Here is a 27,299-nt window from a genome sequence, read left to right on the forward strand (position 1 = left end):
TATTACTGTATTAAAGCAATGCTTTAAGGTATCATGAAATGATACTCTGGATGATCCAACATTACTTCCAAACACCAGTTACTTCTCAATTGACGATTCATCATACATACATGTTCAAATTTACTGAAGTGCTAGAAAATATAATGGACCAGGGGCAAAGTTTTTGATTCCCTTTCAAAAGTAGCTTTGGTCCTGGCATCCCATTAGATTGGAAATGTAGTTAAGATATTGGATCCTGACCTTAAATTCTTGAGAAGTTGCCTGCTTGAATTTGGTTGAATTGGATGAGAATGAAAGGTCTAATTGTTCCCATTTACTGTGAGAAAACAGGTTCTACTGCTAGAAGAGAAACTGAATATCCAACTCTTCTCGTTGTGCCTAATTCAACAACACATATATGAAAGGCATGGCATCATACAAAGAATATTTTCAAACAAAACAAAACAAAAAATACAATATGTAAGTTCTATTTTCTTTTTTTCTCTTTACAAGTGACTACCATGATGATGAAAGACATCTGTTCTTGGATCCTTAGGATATAGCATATCTAAAGACCACAGACCACAGCAGCAGACTCTCTCCCCTAGTTCATGGAAGGAAATTTACCAAAGCAAAATTTCACTTGTCTTTAAGTCATGGGAAAATAGCATTTGTAAAACCATAAAAATGATTCTTGAAATAACTGAAGTTCCTCGAGAAGAAGGCCTGAAAAGCAGAGAAGAAACTCGGTCTCATATTACAAGCCTGGGATTTTAGGGGGGCACACATGAAATCTGGAATGCAGGGTGAGAACTGAAGAGAGAGTAGAATATATAGATTCTTATGATTCTACATACTTACTTTGCCATAAAATGACTTCTACCTGTGACTGATTTAAGTTGCCTTTCTAAATTAATTTTTAAGTCATGCAAACTTGGGACAATTGATGAGATCTTTGAAAAGACCAAAAAGCACATAAAATTAAAATATATGTGAAGGTTAACAAACCTCATTTAAATGCTGATATAATACCTTGTTTGATTGTGACCAAGTTCAGAATCCTCAAGTGGAGAAATCAATTGTGGAAAACGTTGGCTCCCATGACAAAAATAACACCACCAGCAACAACAACCATGTGTGGAAGGCAATAGCATCAACAGCTAACATGAATTCATCATGTTTGGAGGCATTGGATAAATTTATCATAGTTTCGTAATGAAAAGGCACATGCCTTCACACCTTGATGCTTCTAAAATCAAATACATATATTTGATGAGTCTTTTCCCCCTCCAAATCTATTAAATCTATGTTGCAACTTATAATGGTTGTGTCCCAGAATTGAAAAGTGTGGTAATATTAGCTTCTAACAAAGATCATTACAAAAAATTAATGTAATTAGAAAGCATAGAGAAAGTCCATTAGATGGTTGGTTGTCTGACACCTAAAGGTAAAATTACACACAAAAAAATGTAGCATGTGAGTAAAAAGCACCAGAATAATGTTATTGCAGAAAAGGGATCTAAATGAAGAAAAAAAAGTTTAGTCATTCTTTTAAGAATTTTCATATCAGTTAGGAGAAAACTTGCTGGAACTTGGTCTGATTCACTTCCTCATCTGCCAACCACATTCACGCCAAATAAAAGATTCTTCATCTCAAGTTATGTGAGATCTTTAATATGTACAAGGTTCATTCATGATAGTTTATGTGGAAATATTAATGTTAATGCCTAGAAAAAGAAAATACATCTTTATTCACTTGCAGTGATTACAAAACCAAATATTCTTCTGGAAGAAAAATAAAAAGATGCAATAAATATCCCAGTTGGGCTTACTGAAATATGGACAGACTATAAACTAAGATGCAAAAACAAAAAATTGTTTTTAAATGTCAGAAGTTATGCATTGAAATGAATACTGCTCTTCAAAGTAGTGTCTGATTCTATGCTCTGACACATCTGGAGCCACTTTCAAGACCTGTTTTGAACCTCCCTTAGGGCCAATTCTTAAGGTAGAGAAGAGACTCAATCTCATTACCCTGTGTTCACATGTACCAAGGTTGGCTGATCAAAAAAAGTATGATCCTACTTGATCACCCACATTATTCTTTACACATAGCTCTCCGTGACAATTGCCTGCTTCTAAAACTGTCCTCTGCTGACAGTCGCTCTCCTCTCCAAAGCTCCCTAAAGTTGGCTTCAGAACTGCAGGACCCAGCAGCCAGACCCGTGCCTGGCACAGAGCCAACACTTAGTGAAAACTTGCTGAATAAAAGGACATTGGGATAAAAGACAGATCTTTGGTCCCCCTGAGCATATAGAAAGTACTTCGTTGATTTGCCACCTGTATTATTCTGGATGAATTCTAAGCCATGATAGCGTTGTTTTTATGAGGACATTGCTTCCCAGTATGATTACTCTAAATGGGATTTGTGCATCTAATTTCTGGTATTGTTGTTTGATTACATACATTTCTATATTGTCATCTCTTTTGTTTCAATTCCAGGAGAAAGTTGGCAGTACTAGGGAGCAGGATAGCTGGATGGACAACTCCAGAGGCAAGCGAGCAAATTAACAAACACATATTAAAACTCCTTCCTGGGAAACCAGCTATTTCCCAGATAGAGACCCTTAGTAAATGTGAAAAATTTGGCAAATCTAATCACAAACACTTCTTATAAGATTGATTTCGGAAACAAACAACATTTTGCAGCTATGAAAAAAACAAAAAACACTTCAGAACATTTCCAGATTGTTGTAGAAAAATTCAGGCAACCTGAGAAAAATATTAAGGCTACTTTCTTGTGAATAATGTTCTTACCGGTAATAGTTTTGGAGCTATTAACTGAATATACTTCAACTAACTCAACAGAGGACGAATTAAAGTACTGAAAAAGTACTAACATCCAGGAGTGACCATTTTCAATAGTTTTAAGTGAGTTGGCCTTACAGTAAAAGTCATCCATATGTTCTGAGGAAGAACACTCAGAATGCACAACACCAGTGTCTCCTCCTCAATCTCATTGACTAAAAGTATGCATGGGATATTCATGCTCCTGTCCAGCAAACATGGCAAAGGGGAATACAAATCTCTGGAGATGACCACTGTCTGTATCATCAACAGCTAAGCCCTCCTGGAAACTCAGTTGTTCATTCTACAAGTATTTACTAGGAGATTGCCACATGCAGCTCTCTGCCAAACACTGGAAGAAATGAGCTAAGGGGACCAAAGAGGTGTTAAGACATGGTGCCTGACTGTCAGAAAACTTCCAACCTGTTAGGGAAAGGAGTGAACCACTAATACGTGATTAAGTGGAGAAAAGAGCGATTTAGCAACAGAGGCGATAGGTCCAAGAGAAATCAGGAGGAGGAAGGGCAGATGAAAGTGAGCTAAGACAGTCAGGTGGAAGCCGCACAGAGGAGTGGAACCTGAGTTGACTGGTTAAAGAACAATGGAATGGGTGGAGGGCTGGGGGAGGGTGAAGGGTAGGAAGGGACATTCTGGTCAATGCAGAAGAACATGTCTCGTTGCCCCTGTCAGTCTTGCTATGCTCATGCAAGCCTTCTTTCTCAGCCAGGGAAATACATATAGCCATGATTATGTCTACCTTTTACTTAAGCATTTTCTTTGAAATTTCCCTGTCCTTGATGAAAGTGAGTAATAGTTGAAGAGGATTGTGTATTAAGAAATAACTTCCAACCACCTACTTTCTTTATTTAGGGATGTCACTTTGTATCATAAACCGATTTGCTTCCTAATCTCGTAGAGCAAATATAAACATGGCAGTTTATGTGGTTGGGCACGTGACTACATGTGGCCATGGACTTGCTTAATTTCTGCAAATGTCAGAAAAAGTGAGGCTAATTTCAGGATTCCTTAGTCATCTGCCTTTGCTCTTTCATCATACTGTGTTCTGCATATAGTAATGAGCTTTTATTGTACGTTGACTGGTTGATTTTAACCATATTCTCATGTAAGCATATGAATATAATGACTTTTCACATTAAGGGTCAGTCACAGGCTTTGTTGAAACACTGACAGCTTGCTCTCTGGGATTATATCATCTACTTTGTTGGTTGAGCCTTACAGCCTAGTCCAACTACCTTTCCAAATTTGGAAACAGAGGTGTATGCCATTGGTCTTGTAGAGAATAATGTTACAATAGCTTCAGCCAAGATGCCCAAACATCCTTGAACCCATCTCATGGAAGGAGTTCTAGGAGTTTACACTGTCTGCATTCCATAAGCAAATAACCTTCAGACTGTAGCCCACATGGCCAGGAGTAGTATTCATGTTACTATCCATGGGAGCCACTGAAGGTCAAGGACAAAATGAGTGCACCAACATTGTGTGTTCATTTATGAGAGTGTAAGTTTAAGGTAGCTGAAGTAAAGAGGTCCAGTGTACTGAAAAAAAGAAAAGAGTATTTTATTAATGTATAGGAGACAATAATACCATAGGAATTAGGTAATGAAATATGACATAGTAAGAACAAAGAAATACTTAGCATAATTTTGAGTAGCATCCAAGACAAAGAGAAACATCTTGTTGCAATCAGGAAATAATTGGTTATTCCAAAATTTAAACTATGTGATTCAATTCACAAATAAAAGATGAATGTTTAAAAATGATGATACAAACATATAGGCAGAATTGTCAAATCTACCTCTGTGAAAACTTTCTTTTATGGAAGAGTAATGCTCCCTAGCTTAGAAGAGTTGGTCAGTAATGACAATGACTTCCTCCATGGGGAGACAAAGGAATGAATATTTCATGGATCCACAGCAGTACATGATAAAGATTATTCATTTTCTCAGATTGAATTATGTCCATATAAAGTAAAAATAGAATAATATTGTAATGATAAATGAGTTTCCAGCTCAATAAGGAGCAATATAATGTTTGCTTAAGGTTGTATGTGTCAACATATATAAGCCATTATATAAGTCCATGCAAATACATAGTGCTACAAAATGAGATGCTAGCCTTCGAGATTACTAGTGAAATCTGGAACAGTTCACACAGTAATACAAAAACAGTTTATTTTTTTTAAAAATTATGTGTAATCCAGATAACTTTTCAAATTGGCGTAACCCCCTAAAGATCAGACACGTCTTTTCCTTCACATGCACATAACTTGCAAACTACCAATTAATTTGCTGGCATCTCGACAAACACTTGTGATATTTTTATTATTGTTGTTTTTCTTTTAGAAATACGTATCATGAAAACTGATTCATTCATTATGCTGACTGGTCATGCAGAGAAGATGCAAATGAAGAACTCAAAACCATACTGATGAAAGGAAATGCAGAGAAATTCTATCAGACCATCATGACAATCATTACTGACCTCTTTCTGCTTCTAATTTTGTTGAATTCAGCCTTGTTTTCCCTCCCTCTAACTCACCTTTTGCTGGTGTAGTTCCAGCCTCCTTCTCTTTATTTGGTTCTGTGTGGAAAGTACAAGCACATTTTTAAAAGTGTCTTAAAGAAACCATTTTATTATGTGATGAGCAATGGGTGAAGGGTGGGAGAAGAGAAATTAATGAGAACAGAAGAGATCATAAATGATGCTACATATTCATTTATTATTCTATACATGAGTTATGAACTTGGGAATGATAATGCAGAATCACATTAAACTTTTAATAAAAGCAATGAATAAATCTGATCACTTTTGAAAAAAGTATACACAGAAACATGCAATACAGATTTTGTTAAAATATACTTAGCTATGCAGGGACTAGGTTAAACATGCTGGTGTGAAAATGAGTATAAAATGTGGGTCATTTCATTTTAGATCCCAAAAGGGACTGACTTTTTAAGGAAGCTTGACCCATATAATGATTCCAACTGTTTAGACTTCCGGTTAATATAATAGTAATGAGTCAGGGTATAAAATCTATAATTGTCCAGCAGTTTCAAGGAAAATATTTTGTCCAGTAGTTTCAAGGAAAATATTTTGGTGCATGTACTAATCTTCTAGGTTGAGTTGAGTTGCAATTAATGCAACCCAAGAGCAGTAACATCCGATTTCATCAGCTGAGACAGACTATCTAGCTTACTTCTCTCTGTCCGGAATCATATTTAGATACCTGCAAATGGTGTCTGACTTGTGATATATGTAAGAAAATAATTATTTTAAGCATGACTTCTCTCTCTTTCTTGGATTGATGAACAGAGGTCTGAATCTCAGTTACCTAATAACTATTTTAGCGGAGTTTGGGAGGAGACCTGTTTTAGCAACAGGAGGTCAGTATCACACAATGAATATGAAATATGCTTATGCTATAACAAGGGAAACTTTAGAGCGGCTCAGTGACAGCAACTGATCTGAAGAACAGAAGGAAAAGTTATGTCTGTAATGGCCTGTAGATCCTCAGCGTACTCAGTATTGTCAAAAATAAATTGGTATGTGCAAGGAGAAAACATACCAAAGAACATCCTAAGAAGAATGTCACACTATACCGGCTAAAAGAAGACTAAACAGAGCTTGTCCCTGTTTGAACCCACATGGCACTGAGCCTCAATCATTCATTTTGATACATACCAATATTCTTCTATACTGTTTAAGGGCTTGGAGAGTGTGTGAATCCAGTGTTCTTAGCTGGACAAAGGGGCTCCTGTGAACAGTCAGATTTCTCAAAGTTCCCTCCTGAAAATGATCTCCAGGATGGAAGAGCTTCATAATCCCCTTATAAATGTCCATGCAAAAAGATCATCAGCAACTAAGGCCTAGTCAGCTTCTCTTTCACCTAGACTGTGGTCTCCAGTGCCCTCTCACCCCCTTCCTTCACACCATATTGTCAATTTAAGAAACCTGCCTTAAATCACAGATGGCCTTGGGAGGTTCTCCTGGTGTTGGTTGTGTTTCAGTATGGTGGTTGTGTTATACTGAGGGGTTCTTCAGGCTGTATTTTATCTTCTACTCGGTTGTAAGCAGACAGAATCCAGGGAAATGTTTTCCGCTTAGAGTTCCAGTCTTTTTCTCTTCCTTAGGTCTACGTGAACGCAAAAGCGGGCTTCACCTGCTCTGTGAAGTAGTAATGCCCACTGCCACTCCCTACAACTCTTTACTCCTTGTTTTTTTGTTGCCACCTGGTGGACAACAGGGTACTAAGAATGGGAGAAGTGGAGCCTCAGAGGCCACCAAACTGTCCTGGAAACTGTTTCTCCAGGTGCTTGCTGGTGATACAGCTCAAGTGGGCAGGGGGCTGCTTGTCTTCCAGGACTGAGGTAAAATGCGTTCCCTAAACTCACAAGAAAGATGTGGGCTTTGCTTGCCTTTAGCTCTATGTGAAGAAGTGCTGCAAATCCTTCATTCCCTTGGGCAATGAAGGGCAAGCTAAAACATGGGCATAACAACAACTTTGGCATCGCTAGAAAGGTTTTGTAAGTATATGACATGCCATTCAAATCAGGTACCATGAGAGGGATATATAAATACAGTACATTATTATTATGACTATTATTATTAGTAAAAACTTATGACAGGTGTGGTCATCCAACTTCTCCATAGGAGTTAGGTTAAAACTCACAGCTTCAGTGGAGGCCAGATCATGCTGGGATGGACGTTCTGTATTTGCGGCCCAAACACGTGAAGTGGTGTTTTTACTCACCTGGGGGTGGGGCTGGGGCTGGGGCTGGGGTAGACACTTCATTTTCTGGAAATGAAAAGAAGAAGGGAAGTGTTAGTCTCACTTCTCACAGGCAAAAGCTATTTTCCACAGCCCCACACTGCACTCAGCTGTAAGCAGCCAACTCACCTGTACTGACAAGAGGGATGGAGCAGGAAAAGCTTCAACCTGTGGCCAAGACATACTGCCTTTTAGTGTGTGGTATGAGGTGAGGATCTAAATGGTACTCTATAGATTTCCATGGTACTGATGGGCAGAGCACAGGTAAAATGGGGATCCAGGGTGTCCTGGCCAGCAGACAGAACATTTAATGGCATTTAAACTGAGCCTGTTTTCCTTTTCTGGAAAAGTGAATACAACACCTGTCCCATATGCACAGGTTGCAAAGAGGATAAGATGAGACACACTGAGTGGCATGCATGTCCCTCATGGTCCAAAGTACTCACACCCTGCAGAGCCTAAGGTGAGGGCAGTGCTCGGTAAATGAGCGCCCGCTTTCCCCAGAGAGCAATGACACTGCAGCATCTCTGACATCATCTTGCCCCCATGAGACATACTTCCTGAATGGTGATGAGACCAAAGTCCTCTGGCTCTGCAGAGTTATCACAAGGCAAAGCAAGACTCATTGGGAAACAGAATCAAATCCTCTCCCGGTCATTTCTGGGAATGCACGTATCTGGTGTAGATTTCTTTCCTTTTTTTAAAAAAATTTTATTTATTTGTCTATTTATTTATTTGAGAGAGAGAGTGCATGTGAAGACAAATGGAGGGGCAGAGGGTGAAGAAAAGAGAGAATCTCTAGCAGGCTCCACACCCAGCACGGAGCCCAATGCAGGGCCTGACCGTAGGACCCTGACATCAAGACCTGAGTGGAAATAAAAATTCGGAAGCTTAACCAACCGAGTCACTCAGACACCCCCTGGAGTAGATTTCTATCTACACATATCCAAATTTTTGAGAGCTTTGGTTCTGAGGTTTTTATACCTGGCTTTGGATATCCAGAATTATAGAGAAGGCTGGCAGTGAATTCTGTTAAAGAAACTTCTGTTAAAAAATATACTATGTCCAAGTAGCTAAAGGCATATCCCATGACCAAAGGGCATGGAATTTCCCCTGTTGAATCCCCATGGATTCCGTGAACTGGGAATTAGTGACATGTGTGTGAATCAGCTTCTCCTACTCCAGGGCAGGAAGAGGCAGTTAATGAAGGTAATCTCCTTTAAACTTATTTTCTGCTTGTCAGAGAAAAATTTTCGTATTATAAGCACATGAGGGACCCCAGGAGCTCTGTTCTTGTCCAGATCTAGGATTTTCTAGTTATTTTTCCCACGACTGGCTCTTTCTATGCAAAGAGGAAAACAGCTCACAGCAAACAGTTTAGCCCAAAGGTCATCACTATGTGTAGTCCAGGCAGGCTGGAATGAACATAGAAGAAAGAATGGACTGCACCCCAACAGAAATCAGGAAAGGAACAACACACACACACACACACACACACACACACACACACACACACAAGAAAGGAACAACACAGCACTGTCAGGATGCCATAATATCTCCTTCCATCACTAATTTTTTGTGTGTGTGCTGGGTACAAACTCCAAATTTAAAAAAAAAATTATTTTCATTCAGATGCCCATAAATACGGTACTATTTACTAAAGAGGAAGAAATAAAACCAAAGGAGAGAAAACGTATAGCTTTTGGGCAGAAAGTAATGTGGCAGGATGCAATGTAGTTTGAGGATACAGTGAAACAAGTGTCCCTGGATGGCATCGAGGGAAACGCTTTAGTTCCTTTACCACGTCATGGAAAGGATCTGTAGTGCCAGATCAACCAGAAGACAAAGCCCTCGGCCAAAGCATTTTATTTTCAGAGATCTGAGTGCAGAAATGGGAATCTAATGTTGACCCCTTGGCTTTGGGTGAGTCGTTGCAGCACACAGATATCAGAATACAGAGAGCAAGAAGCCAACTTCTTTGGCATACTATCTTTTGGACAGGGTCATTGTTGCCTAATGCCTGAGAACCTCTGCCCTGCTCTCCTTGCAGATGAGTTTCTCTGCCTTCCAGCCTCTTTTTCCCATAACTGCAGGGCTTAATTAATGCCACAACTGTGTTTCATCCTGTTATTCTACCAGAGAGGGTCTCTGTTACCTATTTGGTTAGGTCTACATTCTTCAAGTTCACATTCAAAGCCATTGCCAGTGGGCACTTCCTCCTTCCCTTCCCTTAGCACACCCTGGTGGCCCCCTCTGTTCTGGTTTCTCTTTTCAACGTCTGACCTTTTTGACCCTGAGAAGAGGGATGATCTCCCCAACAGACTTTGTTTATTCTCTGAATGTGATTGTTTCAGGTAGATCCCAGTTCGAATCCTGACTCTACACCTTATTAGTTGTGTAATCTAGAGCAATGCCTTAATCTCTGTCAGCCTCCGTGAACTCATTTGTGAAATAACAACAAGGTACTAATCTAACTAAATTATAAGCACAGTTCCCGTATGTAGATAGAGCTCTATAATTTATAACAATAACTACTATCATTATTTTGTCAGTCTTGGTCTATCTTTTTATATTTCTCTGAGGATTCCCAGAACTGATTTTCCCTTCTGTTCCCCTCCCTTATTCTCTTGGCATTCTGAACCCCATGATAATATACTCTTTATTCACTAATTATTTTAAAATTATTTTCCAGGGGCGCCTGGGTGGCTGAGTGGGTTAAGCCTCTGCCTTCGGCTTGGGGCATGATCTCAGGGTCCTGGGATCGAGCCCCGGCATCATTGGGCTCTCTGCTCAGCAGGGAGCCTGCTTCCCTTCCTCTCTCTCTGTCTGCCTCTCCGCCTACTTGTGATCTCTTTCTGTCAAATAAATAAATAAAATCTTTAAAAAATTTAAAAATAAAATTATTTTCCATTTATCTCAGTGTATTTGTTTCTTTTCCCTCCTAGCTGAACAAGGACAGGGATCTTTCATTTCCTTTCTTGTCTCCCTAATATCTCATTTTCTTGTTGGAAACACATTAAATGCATAGTGAATTGATAAAAAAGAATTCAAAGGGCTTCATTGGTGATCGTGTAGGGACTATCACACTGGCCATGCTTTCTCAGCATCTATGTAAACAAAAGCCCATTTTTGTAAGGGAAGCTGTGCTTACTTAAAATCCTGTTTTTGAAGTAAGGCCAAGGGTGAACTCTAATAAAAATAAATAAAAGAGGATTACTCTGGATACTGAAACTAAATGTGTTCTGAATGTGAATTGTCCGTTTCCATTGTGTTTGTGTGTAAAAGCCCCCAAATCAAAACAAAATGAGAATTTAAAGGGCTTGGTTCAAGTTCCAACAAATCCACAGAACTTCCATCATTAACTGCCAATTGGATTATCATCAGAACTACAGAAATATTATAGAATATTAATGCCGATATTTTTAGAATGTTTGCAGGAAGTGGAAGTAGGAAAATGCATGCCTGCCTGGTATGAAGGCAGAGCCAGAACTTTTCCTTCTTGGAATCATAGAAACCCTGTTACTTTATAGCCAGTGGAGAAATAAATAGGCAACAACTACTTACAGGCACCCACTGCATGAAGGACACAGTGTATGCTAATGTGTGTTAATCCTTACCATCCTTACTACTCTCTGAAATCAGTGCTTTGATTATCCCCATTTTGCAGATGGGAAGTGAGGCCCTTTGAGGTCCCACAGCCCATTGAAGGGTGGAGCCAGGCTCGGTCTGGGTCTGCCTGACTCAGAACCCGGACTTTGTCACGTGGGGCTGCGCTTCCCTTCTCAGCTTTCATATTCGGTGAAGGCAGAAGTGGACTGATGGGCTTTCCAGAAATATCACTCCATTTTTCCTGGTGAGTTGGTGGATCTATTGCCACGGCCACATAACCTCCTATGGGTGTTGTACTAGCTGTAGGAGTGGAATGTGCCTGAAGTTCCTTATCTTTGTAGTGGAAACAATAGCGTAACCTATCTTAAGAGTTGTTGGGAGAAGTGGATGAATTCCTGCAGAAGCAAGGAATGTGGTAGACACCATATACACTTCAATCTCTTTTTACTGTTATCATTGTTATTGTCGTAATTTTACTCTGACACATCTGTGAGAACAGCACTCCTGTCTTTCTACACATGCCATTTGCTAGGGATTTGCCTTATTTCTAGGTCTGTGGCTGTATCACGTTAGAACATGTTTGGAATTGGGTTGGGGGGAGTGAGGAAGCAGAGGAGGTAGACCCCTCACTCTCCTGACCGTAAAATGGTAATAATAACTGATTTTTGATGAAATTTACATACACGGCAGAGTCTGTACAATGTAGATAAATGGACCCACCAATCAGTAAATCCTGGTAGAACAGAAAGGATAAAAAGATGAACTCTCAATAGTTTGCAAGACATTTGAAACGAAGAATTCCAGCTGTCTTAGACCTAGAGAAATGGGGAAGCTGGAATGGTAAAGGCCACGAATTAAAGGAATTAAAGGAATTAGGTTGAAAATGCACGATTACAGGTATGTCTCAGAACCCAAGGCATCCCCTTTTGCCTCAAGGAACTGCTCATACATCTCTCTTACTCCAAGGCATCTTTTGTCGCTGACAGGTTGTGCCAAGCCCAGCTTCACCCACACTTCTAAGAGCCATTTGTATGTTCCCCAGATTCATTAGCTGCCTCTATAACAACGACTCATTCACAACGATTTCCACAGTACCCACTAAATGGGGACTGTAGGAAGAAGGACCCAGGTGGCCAGAATTCATTGAGCATAAATCTATTATAAATCTCCCAAGAGTGGGCACTGATAAGATGGGATGCCTGTGTTTAAGAAACTCACAGGTTGGGGCTCCTGGCTGGCTCAGTCAGTGGTGCATGCAACTCTTGATCTTGGGGTTGTGAGTTCAAACCCCATGTTGGGTATAGAGATTATTTTAAACATTTTTTAATTAAAAAAAAAAAGAAGAAGCTCACAGGTAAATTAACTACTCTTTTCTATCAAGTCAGTCACAAAAGCAGGTGGCTTTGCACTCTCAAAACATTCAAGACTCAACATCTATAGTCCCTCTAGGGCTTCTGAAGTTGCTGTGCACATATGAATCACCTAGGGATTTGGTCAAGTGCAGATTCTGATTCTGGGGGTCTGTGGCAGGGTTTAAGTTTCTGCATTTCTTTTTTTTTTTTTTTTAAAGATTTTATTTGACAGAGAGAGATCGATCACAAGTAGGCAGAGAGAAAGTGGAAGCAGGCTCCCTGCTGAGCAGAGAGCCCAATGCGGGGCTCGATCCCAGGACCCTGAGATCATGACCTGAGCCGAAGGCAGAGGCTTAACCCACTGAGCCACCCAGGCGCCCCACGTTTCTGCATTTCTAACAGGCTCCCAGGTGATTCTGATGCTGCTAGTCCACACCCCACACTTTGGGTAAGTAAGCTCAGACTATGCCCTAAATAGCACCTATTCCTGTCCCATTTCAAACGTGATTGTAAGTGGTGAAGGGTTTACAGTACATGGGGAGTTTTCCTCTCTGATCACAAGCTTCTTGAGGACAAGGCCTGTCTCCTCCTCCTTTTCAAATTCTGCACAGCAGGTGCTCTATAAATATAGTTGACTGGCAGACTGTTCCTACCCGCACAAAAACCCCTTCTTCTCATTGCCAAGAAATCAAGAACCATTTGCTGGCACTCCAAGGGTAACTTTCTTCATCTGCGTTACCCACAGAGAACACTATGTCTCCCATTGGCGACCCTCCTGCTGGCTGAATGCTGGGAGGCATTCACCCAACCCCATCGTTTCTTAACAATGGCAGGAGAGCAATCAGGCTAGAGTTTTGCCCCTTGGTGCCAATACAACGCTTGCCTTTCTAAGGAATTCCGCCTTCCAAAATCTGGGCTGCAAATAACCCAAATAATAAAAATCTCACCAAATAACCCTCAATCAGCCATGCCAGCTCCACTGTCAACTAGCTTAGCCCTGTCCACACTCTCAGGAGACACCTGTCCTTGGGAAGCTCTCCACGTCTTTAGACTTCGAGCAGAAGGTTATTTATTGAAGGGAGGCCCTGCTATGCTTCTGCTTATTCAAAAACCCAAAGGCAGCTTTTGTAGGACTTCTCTGCCAGGTGAATGAAGTCGGATTTTTGTCTCCCTCTTCCTCTTGCCTTGATTAGGAAGCACACAGACGGGATGGACTAAAGGATACAGAAGCTGCTGTTTTCAACTTCTTTTTAATAAAAGGAAGAAACTCAGAAACCCAGAAAATAATAAGCCCAAGGAAATATTCTTATGGACAACATGAAAACTAACTAGATTCTGAACCAGCCACGAAAGCTACCTCCTTCTTCCTTAGGCAAGGACGGCTGTTCTTTGATCCTTTTTAGTTCACAGATATAGTCTTTCCCTCCCTCTGCAACCCTGAAACGTGTTCAAAGGGCTTGATCTATTTATGGTGGATTTTTCCTATGACCACCTACTGTAAAAAGCACAGGTATGCCACCAATGGCATGCCTGCACGGAGTGTGCCAGGGCATTCTAACTGACGGGCGCTGGTGGCAGCTAGTAAACAGACAGCCCATATGTGGCCTTGGTGCTCTGCTGGAAGACCAGAACCTAGTCACTCCATAAATGGTCAGGTTTTCTCCAATGAGGTCCATTCCTATTTTCCAGGATCAAGGGTTCCATAGTCAGTAAACTGAAGGAGGAAGAAAAATCTTCAGTCTTAGGAGACATTAATTAACCTGCCTCTCTCTATCTAGGTGTCTCCACACCAAAATGATAGAAACATCCCAGCTCTCTCCTTCCCATGGGCTCACGGGCTCATATAATACATTGTTTGACCTACTTAAAAGTATCTTATTAAAAAAAAAAGTATCTTATTGACCCTCAATTTAGCCTTTTGTTAGCATGGAGGGCGTAATTACAACATATGAATGTGTTGTATAGGCATGGAAAAGACAGGGAGAACATAATAATAACAGTTGTTATGACTGAGTGGTAGGATTGTATGTCTTTTTTGTGGCTTTCTTTTTGTCACTTTTTTGGGATAAATTAAATGTGCTAAAACCATGTTTTGGTAATTTGGTGTGTAGATGAAGACATGTTATTCTTTTTTTTTTTTTTAAGATTTTATTTATTTATTTGACAGAGAGAGAGAGAGAGCACAAGCAGGACGAGAGGGAGAGGGAGAAACAGGCTTCCTTCTGAGCAGAGAGCCCAAGGCGGGGCTCGATCCCAGGACCCTGGGATCATGACGTGAGCTGAAGGCAAACGCTTAACCGACTGAGCCACTCAGGAGCCCCTGTTACGTTATTCTTAAATATTATTTATTCTCAAAGTCTCACTCTTGGTTTGAAATAAGCTATGTGAATGCTTTATATATTGTAAACATTGTGGTGAATGAGGCTCGATATATCTGGTCAACTCCTGTTTTTGTCATTTTTGGTAGTATAGCAAGTTATCTTTCTTCTTAGGTTAAATAGGCTAAACACGTCTGTCATATCCCCCATTGATAGTGGGGTTTGGGACTGCGTGCATGTTGCAGCCTAGACCTCATGTGTCCAGCACAATGGAGACTGCTTTAACATAAAATATTATTTGCATGAAGGTGTTAATAATACTTGGAGAAGTTTTGGATATATGAATTATAAGTATCATCAAAAATATCAGCAAACACAATGACAATGCATTTGTACTGGTCATATTCTTTATGCATCAGAATCTAGATTTTGGACATAAATGAATGTTTAATGTGTCATTTTCATAGTTATATGCTTAATTTGTCCCCTATTCTATTCATTATAGGCTGTGGGTGTGGATATCTTATACCTTGGTATTTAAGGATTTAGATACTTTTTTGGAGGCAATTCTTTACTGATTTATAATAGTGACTCCTAAAGTATTGTCTAGGCTCCTCAAGCACTCATGAGACTTTTTTGGGGAGTCTATCAAGCCAAACTATTTTCATAATAATGTTAAGACATTATTTGCCTTTTTCACTCATATTCTCTCAACAAATATGCAGAGGATATATAACGTGTGATGACATCAATTGTCTGAAAGCTAATAGAACGTGTACTGTGTATTTTTATGTTTTAAAATTTTATCAATTTTAATTTCTAATATAGTAAATATTGACAGATATAATGTGTGTAAACAAACACATTTTAGTATCTCAATAATTATTAAGTGCCAATGTATCTGAGACCAAAAAGTTTAAGAAACACTTAGAATTTGTGGTAAATCTTCTTAAAAATTATTTTCTGTCTATGGATTTAAAGAAAAAAAAAATAGGGCGCCTGGGTGGCTCAGTGGGTTAAAGCCTCTACCTTCGGCTCAGGTCACAATCCCAGGTCCTAGGATCGAGCCCCACATCAGGCTTTCTGCTTGGCAGGGGGTCTGCTTCCCCATCTCTCTCTCTGCCTTCCTCTCTGCCTACCTGTGATCTCTCTGTAAAATAAATAAATGAAATCTTTAAAAAAAGAATCATGTCATATATCATTAAGCAAAAATCTGTAGCTTTGATTAATAAAATGAATGAAGCAGTCAAAAGCCATAAATTGATTTAGTGGGCTGAAATATAAGTTATTTTCCTTTGTGTACAGTAATAGAGACAAAAGGGCAATATTGTCTAGTACCTCCCATCTCCCTACTCAGAATTCAAGTATCTAGCAACCTCACTTGTCCAGATAACAGCTGCTGACCAGCCAGTTTAGAAAGGTCTCCAAAATGCAAAGTGGATTTGTCTCCAGCTCCTCAAGCTCTGTGCACTGAGAGCGCCAAATGCTTTACTCACAAGAGAGCCCACCCAGGTCCTCAGCTAGCCTGGGAAGTGGGACTAGGGTGAGGCAGGCCAGGGGCCAGATTTAAGGAGGCACTTGCTCACAAGTGCCAATCCAGCACTTGCACGACCCTGAGAGTGAGTGCCTCCTTAAACATGTTGCCACAGGTGTCCCAGGGACACTCCACAGTGCAGCCCCACTCTGGGGGATTAAAGACCTAGCCTTGGGTCCACAACAAACAACAAAGAAAAGAGAGGGTAGCGTCACATACTGATTGACAAGAGTAATAAAAGAAGACAGTGGACTTGTAGCAAGGGATAAAACAGGAGAGCTATGAAAAACTGTACACAAACTCAAAATATAAGTAATATGAGCCCATTTAATACAAAAGCAAATAATTTGGGCTCTCAGGATATCATGTACACTAACTGACATCTATAATTTAAGACAAAGTTATACGCAGCTGTCCTTTTTTTTTAAAGCAAGGAGTAATATGTTCCATTTTCAGTATGTTTCTACCCAAAATGGTTAAAATAATAAGGTTCAAGAGCAAAATAAACTTTTAGATATCCAAGGAAATCAGCTGTTTCAGAAAGCTTCAGTCAATTAAATCCATATTCATTCACTGTGGCTAAATATTGTCAGACCATATTCTAAGACTCTGAAGAGATGAATCTAATTGTGCATCAAGTATGCAAATTTTCAATGACTCATTATTCAGTTTGATGGAATTTCCCTGAACTCACAGGATTTTTTCCCCCTTCTAGTCAAATTGTTCTTACGTCTTTCTAATTACACTGTGTTTCAGCTTGCAGATGTCATTCCACACAGGAAGAGGATTAAAATATAGTTAGTATTGCATAGCAACACTATGCCTCTCATTGTTAACATGGGGCTGGATGAAAATGAGGTCATTTGCTGATATCTGATGAATTGTCTCTTTTATGTTATTCTTATCATGTTTTGAAGTAAGAATCAAACAGGGGTTGGAGTGGCATAGATGGGGGTGGTGGTATGGGAAAATCTTTACGCAAATAGAAAAAGTTTAAAAATTTAGCACAGGTCACAAGGAAATTATTGCAAAAGTGATTCGAATTGTTAACAATTTCCCCTTTTAGTCCCTGATTATGCCTCTCCTGAGAGTCTGTTCCTGGGCAGACCATCACCACAATCACACCATTCTTAAGTGGTTCTATGGTTATCAGATAAATCCCCTAAAGGCCTTGCCCCAAGGCATTGCTGGGCCTCACATTGGGTGACTTTTTAAAAATAGAGGAAGGACAGGCCTGCTGCCAGGTGGGGTCATAAAAATAAAATTCCACAGCAGTAAACACAGTGGCACTCAATCAATTACATCCATATGTGGTCATGGAGAGTTCGTTACGTGGATATCCTAGAAATATTCAAACGTGAGGAAGACCCCACCTGCTAAAAGCACCCCTGGTGGGGAGGGAAATCTTAATGTTCCACAAACCCAAGCCTTTCAAACTTTGGGGGTGGTTATAATTACACGGTCAACTGTGCAGGGTGACTCTTTCATCTAAGTGGGAAAGGCCATGCTCCCACAATGGAACAGTGAAGAAACAACTGGTCATCTTTATCTGTTTAACAGTTGGAGATCCCCAACTGGACATGGCATATTTCAGTGGGAACACAGCAGAGGCCCTGGAGCATAGACCTCTTATTTGATCTGGGCTTCTGTTGGGGGAAGCTAAGATGATTTACAAGTAAAAAAAGGAAATACTTATGTTGGTGGTGATCATGGCTAGGATAATAACAGCAACTGTTTGGGAATGTATTCTAAATATTGACAATATTTATTAAATAAATATTGAGTAGAGGAGCAGGCATTGTTAGGTACCTTACAGTGGTTGTTATGGGTTTCTGGAATGCCCTCAAAACGTATGTGAAGAAGAAGGCATGTAACACCTTATGCTACATTCTGAGCTTACTGTTTTAGAAGGAAAAGAGTTAAGCTCTTATGAGCTAGGTCCTGTTCCAAGCTTTTTACCTTATTTATCTTATTTCCTTCGTGTAAAGACCTAATGGGTTAGGTATTATTATTATTCACATTTCACAGAGGAGGAAGGTGAGGCATATGTAGTGTAACTAACTCAATACATGGTTCAGCTGGAATTGGAAGAATCTAGAATGTTCTATGAATAGTACACTTTGTTTATGTCACTCTGCTTAATAATGAATATTAGTTAATAGGCATAAGGAAAAAGCCCAAATGCATACTATATGCAGGACAACTCTAACTTCTAAAAAATGAGAAATTAAAATGAAGAATTATACAAATAGGTGAATTTTTAGTTATAAATAGAGCATCTGTTGCAAGATATATAAAATTTTATTAAATGCAAAAGCTAATAGCTGATACAAGCAAAGAATTCCTGAGGAGTTTAAAAAGAAATTTGGTACTATTTAGAGGGAGAATTAGATGATTTTGGAGGAAGAAAATATATTTTCTAGCCTAGGTTCTTGTAAATATCTACAGTACAAGCCAAAAAATGAATAAAACAAAAATTATAAGATCTAACATCTGACATATTATTAAACATAACTTTAGGTGTTATATTGATGTGCCAAACTGGCCCATAAAAAGATTCCTAAGGGAGTGTAAAAGGGCAAAAGACTTATCAAAGTGGATTTCAGACTTGAAAGGCATAATGAAAGTCAGATTACAGTTAGCTTTTTATGAACTCATTTTAGAGAGAGAAGTAAGCGTGTGATTAAATGATCCTGGTTTGCCAAATCGACTACTTCATGCCCCAGTCTGATGGAATCTAAAATTTTACTCTGGAAATGCATAAATAATGCACTGCCCATAACACAGGAGTGGAAAACCCATAAATAATCTGTCCGTGAATGGGAACATCCTGAAATTCGGCTTGTTGTCTACTGGTGAGGCTGTCCAAAACAAATGTACTTTTTTAAAGTTAAAACTGGGCCTAGCCACACAAAGGAGAGCAAACAATATTGTCACTCTTATAGTTTGGGCTCGTCTTTATAAAAAGCTGTGGGGACTGAAGCCCTGTTCTCTCTGGTTATGAGACAATTTGCATACTTAGAGGAAGTTAAGTGATAAAGTCTTCTTTTTCACAGCTTCATATTCTTTTATCACTATACTTTCAACTTTGAGGAAGCTGCTCCTGAGTAAATAATAGCTACTTCGTGATTACCCTAACTAGGAACACTGTAAGTCAGTAACTGCCTTTCTACATATTTTTTGGGTTTTCCTAGGGTGTAATAGGCTGTACCAACAAGTACTCCAGAAAACACATCTGTTCCTGTCAAGAACTAACATAGAATAAAAACAAAGAAAGAAGACATGGCCGAAGTCCCTCAGGTACACACATAAAATAAAAATTCTCTGCTTATTTTTGATTGCTTGAGCTTTCTTTAATCCTGTTCTTTATTACCTAACACATCCAAGTATGTCTAGAGATGAGGTCTAGAATTACCAGAAGTCATAGGCTGCCAAGAATATTTTGTGTCTCTTAATATAGGTTTCAAAGACTAGTTAAGGAGGAGCACAGATAAAAATAGTCATTATTAACAATAATAAAAATTCTTCTCTGTGTGTGCGTAAAGAACCTACAAGTAAATTTTAGAGAAAGTAATTATAAGAAATTTCAGCAAAAATAACAAAAATGCTTTCTAGGGCAGTAAAAAAAACACACTTATTTTCTTTCATGGCCGTTTCATCCCACAACTCTCTAACACTTAAAAAAGGAATCTATTTGCTTACGAAAGTATTACAAAACCATTGTTTTTATATTTGCTCAAGTTTCTAAAAAGGCCACTTGTTTATTTAGTCATTGCGCCCATTCATTTCTTAAAAGCGACTTCAGCCTGGATGGTTTCTTCAACGTTCATGTCAGATTCAGGGATTCTTTGAAGTTGCTATAAATAAGGAAAAGTGTGAATTGTGTGTCCATAAGGGGCCTAAAATAACATGTTTCAAGGCCATGTCTTGCGTCCAAAATAAAGGGAGTCATTGCGGGAAGGGAGGCCTGTGGGTGCTTTCCTTTTTCCCTTCTCTTAGGTCCCTTGGACACACGGGAGAGCCCAGCCTTTTCCTTTGTTCATTTCAGGAACTTTCTTACCGCTGACTTGGCTGGGGTTTGAAAGGCCTGGGGAAGACTTCTTCAGATTTACTGGATGAGAAGCAGGGATACAATTTGTTTTTCCAAAGTTTTTTTGAAGCGATATATTTAGGACGCTTGAGAGGAAAGAATTGGCCAGTCCTTTATTTATCTTCCTAACAGGTGCAGCCCGGGCAGTCATAAAAGCAGGCTACTGAAAAAGAATGATTTTGCCAAGTATTAAGCCTCTCTGGTGTGCATTTGCCCCAGAGTATTCCTTCTTACAGCAAAGAGCTCGGATCTCCCCCACCCATCTCCTGTTCGACGTGGCAAAACTTTTTCAGGGGGAAAAGAGCATGGCATTCATTCATACAACTTCTTTATTCCTCATCCAAATCTGCAATTTGGCCTACACGAACCATTTCAAATTTGCAGGAAAGTCGTTGCCCTTGATCAAATAGCTCCTCCCTCTTCTCCCATTCTTTCCCTTACTTCCTACAAATTAACTCTCCCTCAATTTTTTTTAAAAGATTTTATTTATATATATGACAGACAGAGAGAGAGAGAGAGAGAGGGAGGGAGGGAACACAAGCAGGGGGAGTAGGAAAAGGGGAAGCAGGCTTCCTGCAAAGCAGGGAACCTGATGCGGGATTCCATCCCAGGACCCCGGGATCATGACCTGAGCCACCCAGGAGCCCCTTCTCCCTCAATTTGAATGAAAGGTGGTATTCTATATGTGAGATGACATTTCCCCCCCAAATTTATTTTGGTGTTTGAAATAGGCCTTCCAGTCTCATGCAGGTAGAACTTGAAGGTCAAGGAGTAAATCTGAGAGGGAGGTTTGCCATCACCAGGGCACATTTTCTGACGATGACTAAGCCTTGGGCGATGCTGAGGAATAAGCAAGAGGTCATGAATCCTGCTCTACATTCAGATGGGTTTGGGACAGAAGTTTAAATTGTGATGAAATCTCTAGGGACCAAGAAGGAAGGATAAAGCAAAGGAAAATCTGCCATGGACTGAAAGAAAGTTTTTCTCTATTACCATGTTCCTGTTTATTCCTAGTGAAAAAGGCCAAGATGGTTTTGACAGATCGATCTTGTATGTTGATATGACAAAAGAGTCCATAGCAACAATGCCATACCTTTGATCCCTGGAGTTGTCGGAATGGCCCCTTAAAGTTACGGTCATAAGTGAACCTATGTTTTGCCATATGTTTGAATTTTCAGGAAGAGGTTTTACATGGAAGACGAGAAGGCTACCGTGTCTCTCCCAAGGTTTTATGAATCGCACCCAAGCACCAAAGAGAACTTAGGCCTTTTCCCTACAAGTTAAGCACATGAAATATAACAGGGCTTGATATATCGCATAACAAAAAGTGAAATTCTTGTTAAGGCCTCAACTTGGTATTTTAGAAGCTAATTTTTCTAAGCCCTATCGATTGTGGCAGTTAACAACTGTCTAAGTATATTAAAGAACCAGATTTTAACGATCACGTACTGTGGAGACAGAATTCTGAGGAAATCATTTTTGTGGATTGAAAAGCCATTTACAGTATTTTAAACTATTAGGGATTCTACTGCAGAAGAATTTTCTAATTTCTAATTAGAAATTTCCTAGTTTCACGTTGATAGAAATCACTTTTTGACAGGAAAAGAGAAATTTCTAGTGAAAGGTGATTTCTTTACATGGTAGAACCCAGAGGCAATTAACCATGAGGGTTTTTAGAACAGAATCCCAGAGACTAGCATATAGTAAGTCCTCAGTTAATGGCTGATACGTAAATACATGTATCAGTAAGGCATTCTGGGAGATTCCCACAAATCTGAAACTTCCGCTCACATCCTGTTACTATTCGATTGGAATAACCTAATTTTGCTAGGCCTCGGGTTCTGCATGATTCCCCAGTGCGAGATAGGTCTTTTATTTCCAAATGACCAGTACAAATATTACAGTTCTCTAATGAGTAACTCTACAATTGACGAAGGTGGAGAGGAGGGCAATGGGAAATGGTTACTCCTTAAAACAGGGCTTTCTTTCTCCAAAAGGGGTTACTGAGCTGTCCAGAATATTTTCAAGAGCCTAAATCAGGACTGTTGACTAATTACTTCCACTAGACTTCCTCCTTGAGGGACAAAGTTACACCTGTCCTTCCTCCACCTCCTCAGAAGATTTTAGTTCTCCCAAGACCCAACTTGAAGCTCCCAGAAGTCAGCCACTGTAGGTTGGGAGGTGATTAAGAGAGATATCTTTTACAGGTGCTGAAAGCTCAGCCTCTTTTGAGGAATTGCCAGGTCCTCCTGGATCCTAGGCCCATGTACCCTGTTAAGATTCAGAGCAAGTGGTGACGTCCTTCCTGGGCATGGTTCTCCCAGCTGGAGAAGAGATGTCAGGAGATCTATAGGGACGGGAGGAACCCGTCCCTTGGGGGTGTTTCTGCTGATAGTTCAAAATGACCCTGAAGAACTGGTTTGGTGACATGTTTTATTCTTGAGGCTATCGTCCAGGGGGATGCTTTTATGGAACAAAACCACCCCCAGTGAAAATGAAATCAGTTAGGAGAAGGTGCAAGAACCAGAACCGTTCCTGAACTGCCGCACTCCTTACTCCCTAATGGAAACACTATTAAAAGGCAGTGATTTCATTAGGAAAACTGTGTAAGGTGCAGTTCCCTTAAGAATCAGTTCTGCTGACAAGGAAACAAATAACTTCCTGTGCTTCCTCAAACGATTTCAAATAGATCAGTCAAACTCTTTTTATCCCCACCATCCAAATTTAAACTAACCAAAGAATCTATGAGTATATAATTACTCTCCTGGGTCTGGGGACTCCGACATAGCATATCAACAGTGCTTTTATGGCAAAAGATGATCGCGGCGACGATCTTTTTCCTTTTGATTAATTCAAAAGGAAAAAAGAAACCTTTTGGGGCAGTATGCTGAAGTTAAAGATAGATCTTCCTCTTTGTAGCTCTAAAATGTCATTGTCTCTAAAAGCGGAGTGGGTCAGATTCCGTTGTCAGACCAAGAGTAAAACTTCATCACCTCTAGCAATCAGAATAATTTAATTAGCTTTATAGGCTCTACAGTCTGTCCTCTTATTTATTAGTTTTTCAGCTTGTCATTTTCAATGGAGTGCTAAAATAACACACGCAAATTCATCCACTAAATGCAGGATAATTAAAACAATATTCTGTCCTTAGTCAGGAAACTTAGAATGCAATTCACCCAAATAAACCTTGAAGAGGCCAGTCAAGTGACAGATCAAATAAAAAGGACACTTAATACACATGTAAATCATTTGCATTACAAATAAGACACTTTAGCAGGGGTTGGACTCACTGCCTGATCGTCGGGATTAAGTTCCCATATTAATGCATGCATTTGGTGTGGTTATTTTGGGTGGCAGACTTCATCCATCAATGCCCTCCACCACTAAGTAAAGCCAACCTGTAAACTGATCACCCCAGCCTGTCAACACTAGTTACTTAATTACATAAAGAAAATACATTTCAAAGACTTTTGATAATTTGGGTAGTATTTCAACTTCGGGTTCAATGTCTAGCATCTTTTCCAAAGTTCTTCAAAACAGTGGTTAAAAGCAGTTTTAAGAATTAAAATTGAAAATACTAAATACTATTTTTATGCTTCCTGCTCATCTTTTTTTTTTTGCTTTGTTTTATTTGCAGAAGTAAAAAGTAAAGATTCAGTAAGCACTAATGAAGACTAACATGAATGAAATAATATTTTTAAAAGATATTTCCATTAAAAATTAAACTCAATGTACTTGTGCAGCTAATTTGGGTTTTTTCATTAGTTATTTTAGTAATTTCTAATTCTAATTTATTTTTTTGCTAATCAGTAGTTTTCAAATACTTATTTTCTCATAGAAAGAAGAAACTACTTTTTGGAGGAAGCATTTCTTCTAATGAAGAATATTATCATATTTTCAGTGTAATTATTTTTAAAAGGCTACATATTATGAATAGGTCTACAACAAAACCCATTAAAGAACACAACCTAGCAGTAATATTCCTTTATCAAGTTGTCTGATTTTCTTTTTGCATGCAAGAATTTAGCAATATAGTAAGTAATGAAGTTTCAAAACACCGATAAAAACAAAAAAAATACCTGCATCTGTGTATCTGTATATTTTAAATGTCTTTCCATGAAAAACTATAGCAAATCTGGAGATACTGTCATAAATTCTTTTTTGAAATCTCGATCAAATTTATTAACTAAGAAAGCGCTACAAGTCCCTCCCACCACCCACGAGTTTCAAACACATGGTGAAAACTTTGTTACTGAATCTAAGAGAATATGCTTGAAAATGCAGTCTATTCATCATGAGCAATTAACTTTTTTACATGACACTCTGATGATCCTTTTCAACTTAATGATAACATTAAAATTTGATCATTTTAGTCCCTATACCTTCATAAACCATCTGTATCAGATATTTTTCAGTCCGTTATACTTTTCCTATAATTTTCCTCTGGTCTGTTTATTGTAAAGGATCTTTTCCTTAAATCACAGTGATTCTATTATCTTGTAGTCTGTTGAAGAAATAAACATATTTTATTAAAAAGTGCAACAAAGAGATTTATGGATGAGTCTTACCCTCTTTCTTAGTGGGTTCTGGCATGACCACAAGAAAATGTTATTCTCCAAAGAGTTTGTTCCCCTCCGACACCGGTTGACAGAAACCCCACAAGCAGTCAGAAAGGGTGCAGGTCAGCGTGACAAGCAGCTGGGGAAAAGTCCAGGGCTTTTATACGCTGTCTGCACAGCAATCATGTTGGCACCTCCCTTTCTTCAACACAAGGATGCTGGAACTTGACAGCTAGGAGGACCTTTCTCACATCTGTTGTCTGCACTCTGCTCTCTCGCCTACTGGAAGGAATCTCCTGTCCATCTCATGTGGCTATGAGAGCACTCTAACTTTCTAAATTCAGCTGCACCTTCGTGTTCCTTCTTACTTTTCTCTTTCTGTCTGACAGAGGCATGTGTCAACTCAGGAGCGCAAAATGTTTGTCAGATGGTAAAAAATTAAGTTAAAAATCATAATATGCTCATTCAGCATACACCTTAATTTTCACTAAGATTATAAGGAAAAAAAATCTCTGTGTTTGGAGAACAATTTTATGCTCCCATTAGCTTTTCCTATTTATCTGTTCTCAATCATTGGTTTTAATGTTCTTTTTAAAAAGATTTTTAATCTATTTATTTGAGAGAGAGGGAGCAGAATGACAGAGAAAGAGAGAGAAAGAGAGAGCACGAGTGGGGAGGAGGAACAGAAGGAGAGGGCGATGCAGACTCTGGGCTGAGCAGGGAGCCTGATGCAGGGCTAGATCCCAGGACCCTGGGATCATGACGTGAGCTGAAGGCAGATGCTTAACCAACTGAGCCATCCAGGCGCCCTGGTTTTAATTTTCTTTCCCATTTTTATTAACACGTTAACATTAATTTGTCAAGCCAAATTTATTTTTTTAAGATTTTATTTATTTATTAGAGAGAGAGCGAGCTCACAACCAGGGAGAGAGGCTGAGGGAGAAGCAGAATCGCCGGTGAACAGAGAGTCCGACTTGGGGCTCGATCCCAGATCCTGAGCTGAAGTCAGATACTTGGACACTTAACCACCCGAGCCACCCAGGCTCCCCATCAAGCCAAATTTCTATACTGATGATCCTGCCTCATTTTCTTTCTGAAGAATATCAAGTGTTTCTGTTGAGGAATACATAGCGTTTACTTTTTTCAAGAAATGTCCTTTAAAAAAATGAAACAAGATGGGTTCAGGAGGGAGACAAACCATAAGAGACTCTTAATCTTACAAAACAAACTGAGGGTTGCTGGCGGGTGGGGCGGTAGGGATAGGGTGGCTGGGTTATGGACATTGGGGAGGGTATGTGCTATGGGGATTGTTGTGAAATATATAAGCCTGGTGATTCATAGACCTGTACCCTGGGGCAAATAATACATTATGTGTTAATAAAAATAATTTTAAAAAAAGAAATGTCCTTTAAAAAAATTACAGGGCGTGTAAAAGAATGAAGTAACGACAGAAGTTACAACATGCGTGAAGCTTGAGAATGATATGCTAAGTGAGAGAAGCCAGGTGCAAAAGACCACAGTGTACAATTCCACTCATATGAAAAGTCCGTGTTAGGCAAATCCATAGAGTCAGAAAGTCAGTTCGTGGTTGTCAGGGGCCAAAGGGAGCTGGAATTGGGAGTCACTGCTAATAGACATGGAATTTCTTTGAGGGATGATGAAAATGTGTTCTAGAATCCGGTAGTGGTGATGGTTGTACAACTGTGTGGATATATTAAAAGCCAAGGAATTGTACACTTAAAAATATTTGGGCTGTGAGGAAAGATAGTCAGACCAGTAGCCATTGTCTTGCTTCAGGATGGCAAGCAGACACACAAATGTAAACTCACACATTGGCAGACTGTGTCAGATTTGGCCACTTTCTTCCAAAACTCTCATGGAACTGATGAAGAAATATGAACTATCACGTGGTCAAATTAAAAAACACACCTTGCTTTCTTTGTCTCATACATGGCACCTCAAAGACCGGGACTAAAATTAGTTTACGTGACAAGACGACTGTTCAGGTATCTTTATTGGTATGTGTTTTTGAGATTATTTTCAAGGGACTTTGATTGATTTGTACTGAACCAGCCACACTGTCTCGTTTAATTTCCCTTGTGGCTAAGAGCGCAGCTGGTCAGACTTAGTTCTACCAAACTCTGTGCCAAGCTAACTTTTCATATAAGGATGGAAACTCAACTTAGAACTCAATGGCATCATGCTTTAGCTATGTGGTGGGG

At 39.4% G+C, this 27,299-nt stretch overlaps 1 protein-coding gene across 11 annotated transcripts in view; it reads right to left on the reverse strand.

Annotated features, from left to right (window-relative positions):
• MYBPC1 (myosin binding protein C1) overlaps positions 1-25,388 on the reverse strand; it is an 87,320-nt gene extending 61,932 nt beyond the window's left edge. For 6 of the 11 annotated variants that reach the window (XM_080811284.1, XM_080811279.1, XM_080811281.1 and 3 more), the window contains exons 1-3: positions 25,087-25,361; positions 7,598-7,642; positions 5,386-5,427 (exon numbers count right to left, since the gene is read on the reverse strand). In XM_080811284.1, the coding sequence (XP_080667410.1) occupies positions 5,386-5,427; positions 7,598-7,642; positions 25,087-25,111 (112 nt within the window). In that variant the 5' untranslated portion in view covers positions 25,112-25,361. Of the gene's footprint in view, positions 1-5,385; positions 5,428-7,597; positions 7,643-25,086 lie in introns of all 11 variants that reach the window. The other 5 variants (XM_080811280.1, XM_080811286.1, XM_080811287.1 and 2 more) reach the window with 3 other exon arrangements.
• Positions 25,389-27,299: the final 1,911 nt, after the last annotated feature.

The sequence above is a fragment of the Martes martes genome (assembly GCF_963455335.1).
Source record: "Martes martes genome assembly, chromosome: 8".
Classification (NCBI taxonomy): Eukaryota; Metazoa; Chordata; class Mammalia; order Carnivora; family Mustelidae; genus Martes; species Martes martes.